This window comes from Sarcophilus harrisii, chromosome 3 (genome assembly GCF_902635505.1).
Source record: "Sarcophilus harrisii chromosome 3, mSarHar1.11, whole genome shotgun sequence".
Taxonomy (NCBI): domain Eukaryota; kingdom Metazoa; phylum Chordata; class Mammalia; order Dasyuromorphia; family Dasyuridae; genus Sarcophilus; species Sarcophilus harrisii.
This window is the reverse complement of record NC_045428.1, coordinates 610,657,936-610,667,007: the sequence shown is the minus strand read 5'-3', so window position 1 is coordinate 610,667,007 and position 9,072 is coordinate 610,657,936. Positions and strand designations below refer to the sequence as shown.

Genomic DNA, 9,072 nt, shown 5'->3' with positions numbered 1-9,072 from the left:
CTCAAATAATCTTTGCCCTTCCTCACCAGAGTCAGGTTAGGGTTAGAGTTAGAGTCGGGAGGCAGTGACATATTCAGAAGGAACAAGCAGGAGAATTATGAGGCAGTGTGTAAAGGATGGAGAGCAGAGAGAAGCCTCCATCTGCCTCCTCCAATCCCTGAATTCCTGTGAAATATGGAACAGAAATGTTGCTCCAGCTTCTCTCTGCTCCAGCTTCCTTCCAACTCCTAGATATCTGTTTCTTTCTCTTTTAATTGGGGCCCTCATGTGCTCACCTTGGCCTTGCTGGTGAAATAGGACTTAGGGAAGAGATGGGCTGGGAGATGGGAAGTGAAGAGATGGGAGTTTGCCTTGTTCTTGACATTTTCCATGTTAGTTTTTATCTCTATCCAGGGACAACGTTCCCAATAAGGGACAGATTTAACCCAAGTGGGGTCTCCTTTTGAGTAGATCAGGCTGAGGATATGTATCATCCAATGGGTTCCTGTATAGAATAAAAAACAAAAGATGGGTTAGGGTCTCATGATTATTTTATTCACAGAATCACAGACACTCTGAGGTAGCAGAGACTTCACAGATTTCAGTCTTGCCCATATTTGAACGAACCAGTGGAAAACTTCCACAGGAGGAGGGGAAAGGTCTCCCCAGCTCTACCTGACAGAGTGCTGCTTACTAAGTTGAGATGAAAGTTGAATGTTCCTGGAGAGGTGGGTGGCTACAGCAAAGAGACTATGGCTATTCCACAAATATCTTTGGGGCACTTGCAGAGTGCCAGGCACTGTGCAGAATGTTAGGGATGAAAGGAAACGCAAAAACTCATTCTCTTATCACAAGGGGTTCATAATCTAAGGTAAGAGGAGAAATGTGAATAACTCAGTTCATATAAGTGACATAAAGAATGGATGAAGGGGAAGGTGATATTTGAGCTCAGTCCTGCAGGAAGCCAGGGAAGGTATGAGACCAAGATGAGGAAGAAGAACCTTTCAGGCAAGGGGGAGACGGCCAGTACAAAGTCTAAGCTTAGTGTACAGTGTACAGTGTATTGTGATCAGAGTTAGGAGACACAAGCATGTGGTCCCAGAGTTCATGTCACTCACTATCATGGCTTGAGGTGGACCCAGGCAGTGCAGTTCTGTGAAACATATGCCACTAGTAGGAAGATTGCATGAGAGACGTAAGAGAGAAAGAGCTGTCATGGGGAAGGTCCATCCCTGATGGGATTAAGAAGTTAAGGCAGAGATTCCTGGTCCATAAAGGAGGAATAAGACTTCACCAGAGAATTAGGTTCTTTGGTTTGGTTGTTTGGTTTTTTCCCTGAGAGAACTGGGGTTAATTGACTTCCCCAAGGTCACACAGCTAGGAAGTATTGTGTCTGTGGCCAGATTTGAACTCAGGCACTTCTTAATTCAGGGCTGGTGAGCTATCCACTACACCACCTAGCTGCCCACTCGAGATGGGCATGGGAAGTGCATTCTATGTTTTGAGGTCTGCATAAGTAAACACATAGAAGGAGGGCAGCAGGGAGTATTTCTAGACATGGGTTAACAGGGCTGTACAAGGGCCCCTTTGCCCTGTGGGTTTGACGGTGTACAAGCAGGGCATGTGTACAAGTGCCCCTCTGCTCTGGGGTCTGAGGACTTGATTTGAGTTCTAATCCCAGTTGTACGATTTGCATGCAAGCTAGGTGACCTTCCAGAGATCTCAGAGTGTTGTAGTTAATGAAGTGTTAGGGATGGAGTCAGGAAGTCCTGTGCTGGAATGCTGCTTCTCCTGAAGCCTTCTGCTGAAATGCCAAATCCAGTCTCAGTTGTAAGTCTCTCTGGAGCATAGTCCCTTTCCACTCTTCCTGCAAGTGACTCTTTCCCTGCCTACCAGGGACACTGACCTCTGGGAACAGGAGCATGAATCTAGCCTGGCCCTCCTGGGGTGTCTCAAACACTTCTTCCTTTAAAGAGTGTAAGGAGACATTTCTGAGGGACAAGCATAGGCAAAGAGGGACGGTGGTGTCAGGATTATCAGTCTTCTCTGTCTCTTTTTTGGTGGCCTTTTGGTTCCTTGCCAGCTTCTTTCCTTCTCAGACCCTATTTTTGGTATTCATTTTTTGAACTCTTCTCTTACACTTCCTGACACCATTCGAGGTTTTCTTGGCAAAGATTCTGGAGTGGTTTACTACCCATTCTCCAACTTATTTTACAGATGAGGAAACTGAGGGAAACAGGGTTAAATGACTTACCCACAAACACAGCTAGGAACTGTCTAAGTCCAGATTTGAACTCACAAAGATGAATCATTCTCACTTTATTTTACCACCTAAGTGTCCTAAGATACTCTGTTCATGCCTTGGATTTATAACCTGAGGTCCATGAAGGTCCAGGGGTAACTATAAAGAGATTTCAGAGGATCCATGAAGTTGAGGGGGACAACTTTGTTTTTAATAACTTTTTCCTAATGTTTAGTTTTCCATCTAATTATTTTAACTGGTCACCAATGACAAGGGTGGGCCACCTGCAGTCTAAAGTCTCTGTTCTCTGAGGTCTGAGCCTAGAATGTAGAGAAACAGAGGAAAGCTCATGTCTTCTAAAGAAAGATACTCCCTCCCCATGTCCTGTTTCCGTCCCCTTCTCCTTACCTGACTTGGGGTAGGTCATTACTATGACATCTTCATCCTGAAACTCAAACTCATCTTGCATTCTTTGAATATGTTCCACATCATGAATATGGGAAAGGAGAGGTACTCCCTTGAAAAACAGGAATTTGTTGGAATTCTCCATGGGGGCAGTTGGCTTCTACTTAGGTGACAGCTTTCTCCTGGATCTTTGTGAGGGCTGCTCCTGTTGCTCCTGTTGTTTTCTACACTCTGTCCAAGCTTCAGTCAACTACCCACCTGTTGATTAGCCAAAGGGAAGGTGGGAAGATTAAGAAGCTTTGGAATTAGGTTTTCTGATATAAGAATGATCAAAGCCAAGGAATCGAAATCCCTTGGGTCTTTCTGGCAAGAAGTACAGCTGAATTAAAACAACATGGGATCACAATAACAGATATTAGCTGAACAAGAGCATATTCTGAGTCAGTTTTCATGGTACATATACCTTTAAGACTTCTGAAGGCGTGTCATGTAGAAGAGAGATCAGATCTGTTTGTTTTAGCTTCAAGGACAGAGTGAGAGGGAGATAGAAAGGGTAATTGGAGCCACATGTCCAGAAACGTTTTCTAGCAACTATCATTGTGGTTACAGGTTATTAATGAAAAGCAATCATTAGCCATTAGTTTTTGCAATGCAATAGTTTCTGATAAGATATAGGAAGAGCAGAAGAACAAACTGAATTCCCCATAACTGGTACATATATTTCCTTCTACAACCCTTATGTTTGTGAAGAGTTGGCTCCATTTTACTAGGAATGGTCCCCACCAGGTTCACTTATGAATGTGACAGAGCTTACAGGTGAAGCCATTGAGAAACAGAAGCCCTTACATTCTGCTTCTCTTACTAGAGAGACCACCCTACATTACCCAGCCCATAATAAGCAACTCTGGACAAATGAGAAATCCTCTGTCCTCTGTTGAGTAGCAACAAAGGCCCAAGAAGAGGGAAGCCACTGCTTTCTGAAACTGACCTTGTGAAGGACTGTTCTGGGGAATTTGGAGTCCTATAAGGCTATTGGCTGCTCCTTCTGATTATCCTCCTTCACTTAACCTGGTCTGTAGCCAGAGACCTCCAGAATAACATGGACCTTGCAGAACTAAGCGGAAAAAAGTGAAGAACCCTTTGCTTTAGATTTCCCAGAGCTGAATGTAGCCTAGACTGGGTCATATTCATATAAGTAGCCTGGGACTGTGAGCATTTCCTCCAAAAGGCTGGAGAACACTTCTTGGCATTTGCCTTTGACTGGTAAAGTTAGCTTAACAACCATTCAAACAGGTATACTTGGATCTATCACTGGAAACAAGTCAAAGGCTCTTTTAAGAGCCTTTACCATGTATCACAAATTCCCTTGCTGCATCTCAGGGCAAGCCACAGTTGTTTTTCAGTTTAACAGCAAAAGGAGTAAGGTCCCAGTCAATAATGATTGCCACTAAAATTTTTTCATGTGTTTTTATTTTTTTCTTGTAATTTGTTTAGCATATTCTGATAGAAAAAAATTCATCATTAAACATAAAGGATATGATCACATTCTGATGACATTTACATAATGTAAATGAATGAAAGCTAGTTCACTCACAACCAGAAGGACACAGAAAGTAGTTATCCTGGAGAGGTTAATGTGCTGCTTAATTCAGAACTGAAGCCCAAAAGGGAAATCTTTATAACTGGGGCCCAGTGAACCAAACTAGACTCACTATTGTAACCTGGACATATCCTGAATAAGGAGTAATTGAACCAGTTAGTTTCCATAGATTCCATAAGAAGTAGTCAGAAAAGCAATCATATGTTTAATTTTTCTGCCATATGGCAAACCTTGGAGACAGTGTAAGCATGTGTGTTTATGTGTGTGTTTGTGTGTGTGTGTGTGAAAGAGAGAGAGACAGAGAGAGGTTAGTCTTGTTTAGAACTGACCTCTTCCAACTCTCCCATTTGTTGCTTGTGGCTTTGCTAATTTGGGGGATACCTAGGGACTGTGAAATGTGGTCACTGCTGTGGTCACCGGGAAAGACTATATGAAATAAACTACAGGCTATCCATTACCAAGAGCTCCATTCAAATTTGTTCCCTGAGTAAACTCTACATCTAATTTGATGAGACAGAGTGATTTTGGGGCAAACTCCCTGGGGGGGGGTGACCTCTTTGAGAAAGAAGGACTAACAAAAATCACAAGGATACCACATGAAGTCTCTACACAGAGAGAAATTCCAGAGAAGACAATGTGAGTCAAACGTTGCCACACATATTTCTTACAACCTTGTCCACTAGTATTATGATCTAAGTTTAAGACTACTTCTGCCACGGATGCTGACACTCTGTCAACAGGTTCTGCTGTGTGCTCACTCATATCCAGACATTTCCCTATTGTAAAGGAGAAACTGTCAGTGATTTCCGAAATTTGTAACCACAAGGCTGTACCAGGATGTGGCAAATGCACTTAAAAGTGTACCTCACTAAAGGTTTGGGGCTGATCTCTACTAGCCTGTTCTAGTGGGGTCAGTCACTGGCTGGCCAGCCGATAAAGGATGCTTTACATTAAATAATCTGGTCTGAGCTGTCTATCTCATGTCTATCCATTTCATTTGGAGGTTCCACCGAGATAAAATATGGCTCAGAATGACAGACAGTCTCTCTCCCTGGACGGCTAAAGAAGTTATGGATCCTAGGGAGTGGCCACCAAGAGATAGATGTTCCTTGGCCCCAGTTTCTGAGGACCAGGAGAGTGAGACCCAAATTTTTGAATTTGGTTCAAAATTGGTACAGAGCATCCTAAAAGCCAGTTCTGGTTAATAAGATTTTGAGGGGCCCCTGCAACTGCCTAACTATCTTGCAGCTACCTGTCTAGATTGGTGAGTACTCCTGTATCTTAGCAAGTGGGGTAAACGGGATGCAGCAAAAAAGCCCCCTTGCCAACCTCCACAGGATGCTGTGTGATGGTCATGGGTATCTAAATCTGGACACATCTGGTCTGATCTGATTCTTTTGGAGGCATTCTTCTAGGTGTATGTGTTCTGTGTGATTTGTCTGTTTTGTTCATTTAAGAGCTCTGTTAAATTTGAAGAACAATGATTAAAAAATTTGGGAATTGGCTATTTAAAAATTTGCTTGTGATTTTAAACTTTATAACCTGTTGTACTAATTTGTAAGTAAATGGAACTTGGCCATTTTAAACTGACAGGAAAGTTTTTCCCTTAAATCAGTTTTCAGAGCCTGCTAGAGTAGAGGACAATAAAACCTTATCTGATAGAAACTGAGGCTAGGAGAAAACATTTGATTAGAAATATTGGGAGGATTCTGAAATTATGGGAAACAGAATTTTGGTATTGCCTTTGCATGCTAGATTGTTTATCTTGGAATTTGTTTAAATATTGATACGTTTATTACTAAAAAAAAAAAAAGGCAGTCTAATTTAGTTAAGGAGGAAGGGAAAGAGCAATAGAATTCAAGCTCTGCCTGCACACATAAGAGGCATGCTAATTGTGGTCAGACAAACACTCAGGAAGAAAAAAAAAAGAAGAAGAAGAAGAAGTTTGGATTGATTCAGTTTATTTCTTATCATTGTAAGTTGTGTTTTATGGAGTTATCTAGCTATTCTCTATATTGTGAATCTTAAAAGTTTGGAAGAGAACCGGAATGCAGGTGATTTATGAAGGATTCATTTGGAGGATCAATTAAACGTTTGCATGATTTTAGGAAGTAAGAGAAAGGATTTTGGCAACAGGAAGAAGAGGTGGGGAAGAGAGAAATGGGAAAAGGATCTTTTGTCTTCAAAGACAAAGATTCGACTCACCTGCCCACCCCCACTGCTTTCTGCTATCTTAGCAGGGGAGCATCTAGTTAAAGTTGTTGGAGCATGAAAGAAGGAGAAAGTTGGGAATCTGGTAGACTTGGGAAGAAACTGATGGACTACATCTTGAGAGGTTTTCCTGTGTAAAAAATTGAGAAAATTTTTGTCCAGGAGTGCAGGAGTGGGGGAAGGGTGGCCACATGGAATCCTCTCCTCCCCTCACCCCTCTAAGTGTGTCCCAGCCCTTTTTACTTTAATCAAGTTACTGCCAGAGCAGCAAACTGATTTAAAGGGACAGGCTTACTTTTAGGTTAATTGACTAAATATTTGTTTCTTGGTACATAATGGTTTTCTTGTTTGAGGAATATGGTCATAAATGTGATCCATACTTTGGTAGGATTGTGTCTAAAAGTTGAAAGAATCTTTCAGATTCTCTTATGTGGTATTTGGACATTCTGTATGAGTTTTAAATTGATTCTATTGGGTGATCCTGAGGTTATTTAAAGGGCCTCTGAAATTAATAGTTTTTCTTTTTCCTTATGAAAATGTTTCTCTTATGGACAATATGCAATTTGGAATATTTTTCTATGTTTGGGTATTTTCAAAGCAAACTGATTTGTATGTATGATGTTCACTTATGAAACATCTACTTGGATAATTGTTTCAGTTGTGAACTTATTGGGAAATTTTTTTTTTACTATTATCACTATAAGCTTATGGTAAATAACTGTTTAACATTTGTCTGAAATTTGATTAATGGAACCTGTTATTGGAGGTAAAATTTCTTGGGCTAATAAGTTAATTAGTTAATGCTTTATGGGAGTTTTAAAACTCCACTCTCTGACAGTTAGTGGGACAATTTATGGAATAAAACTGGGGTAAAGCTATTTTATCCTATATGTGCTAAAGGTTGAGTTTTGACTGTTTATGTTAAGTTCTTGCAATTTTTCCTCCCATAACTGATCTCTATGGCCAGAGCAATGATCAATGGTATTGTTAATGCAATTCAATTATGTTATACCTTGCTGTTTTCAGCCTGATTATATATAATCATTGCATCCTAAATGCTTAGGCAAATCAGTATTTAGCCCGGTCATCTGTCTATTATTGGGTATTTGTGTTTTGTTTTTTAATGTTTCTAAACCTTAAGAGTGGTTTGTGAGATCTAACTGCTGTTAAGACTTGAAACTACAGCTGGTGCCTGTCCTGTAAAGCAGTCATCTCTTCCCATAGGAAGCTGCTGGCTCTTCACATTTTGCAGCTGTCTTGTGGACCCGTCTTTTTATCTCACTGTTCTAACCTTTATTTGTTAGATTTGTGTCAAATCATGAATATTGACTCGCTTCTGGGACCTTGATCAACTTTGAATGTCAACATGGCACACCCACCCTCTGCATGGAATGAGAGCCTCTGACCATTTCTCAACCTGCAGTAGTTTTTAAATGAAACTATGGACCCTGCTTCTAGTGAACTTTGGACTGTTATGGAGGACTTTGGGAATGGTTGATAGCTGACTGTTAACCCTCGACTGGGTCATCTATTACTGTGTGTTTAAGATTTGGGATGGAAATTGTTAAAACTATGTAACTGTTGCTGTTATGTTTGAGGGATTTTTAGGAAATGCTATTGCACTAGTCTGTTGTGTATAGGGATTTTGATTCACTCTTGGTATTTATATGTGGAATGGTCATTTGACAATTCCTTTCCATGAAAGAAAAAGGGAGGAAGAGATAGAACATTGGGGAAAACTGGTATATTTTTCTAATAGGAACACCTTATTCTGGCAGAATTGCCCTGGTGAATTCAGTTTGGGGGATTATTATCCATATTATAGCAGAAATCAGACACCTGTCTTGGGACTGGCAGTCTCTCTGATCTGTTTTTTCCAGTCCTATAACTCCAGTTCATTAATTAGGATTTCAGCAATCTCAAAGATGCTTGTAATTTGAAATCAGGCACCGAAAAGTTTGGTATTTGCCTGTCTTGATGGTCTACCTGTGCACAATCTGCTCTCCAATCTGCTCCTTTCTGCAGCCTTGTCTGTTCCTCTGGGCAGGGACAGGTGAAGCTACTCCAAGCCTCACTCTTCTCTCATGGAGAGTGTTGCCCCTCTTAATGGGCCTTGAGCCCCTGAGCCCTGCTGCTCTGTAAGCAGAGACTAAGTTAGATGTACAAATGCCTGCAGACCACCTAACTCACAGTGAACTATCTCAAAAAGACATAAAAGGATCTGAATAGAAAACAAAGTGATAAAACTCTCTCTGTCTTTACAGACAATATGGTACACTTGGAAAATCCCCAAAACTCAATTAAAAAGTTAGTAGAAACAATAACTTTAGGAAAGTAGCAGGATGTGAAGTAAATCCATATTATTCATCAGCATTCCTATGTATCACAAACAAAATTCTGCAAGAAGAAATGGTAAGAAATACCCCATTTAAAATAGCTCTAAATAGTATAAAGTACCTGGAAGCATGTCTGTCAACACAAACCCAAGAAGTATATAACAAAATTACATTAAAATCTTTTTATAAAAATAAAATCAAATATAAATTGGAGAAGTATTAAATGTTCATGGTAGACAGAAGCAATATAATAAAAATGATAATTTTACCCAAACTAATTTATAAATTCAATGCCATCC

General features: G+C 40.5%; 1 protein-coding gene across 1 annotated transcript; it reads right to left on the bottom strand.

Annotated features, from left to right (window-relative positions):
- Positions 1-248: 248 nt before the first annotated feature.
- LOC116423075 (bile salt sulfotransferase-like) lies at positions 249-2,988 on the bottom strand. Its single transcript, XM_031964151.1, has 2 exons — positions 2,630-2,988; positions 249-484 (listed from the first exon to the last, which is right to left on the bottom strand). Exons 1-2 carry the CDS (start codon positions 2,769-2,771, stop codon positions 264-266), a joined length of 363 nt encoding a protein of 120 aa, XP_031820011.1. The 5' UTR covers positions 2,772-2,988; the 3' UTR covers positions 249-263.
- Positions 2,989-9,072: the final 6,084 nt, after the last annotated feature.

What these genes read in the sequence shown, in the direction of transcription:
- LOC116423075 (XM_031964151.1), bottom strand. Translation starts at nt 2,771, where the DNA reads ATGGAGAATTCCAACAAATTCCTGTTTTTCAAGGGAGTACCTCTCCTT. An exon ending in AATGACCTACCCCAAGTCAG is followed by an intron (nt 485 to 2,629) that starts GTAAGGAGAAGG and finishes TATTCTATACAG; the next exon opens with GAACCCATTGGATGATACAT.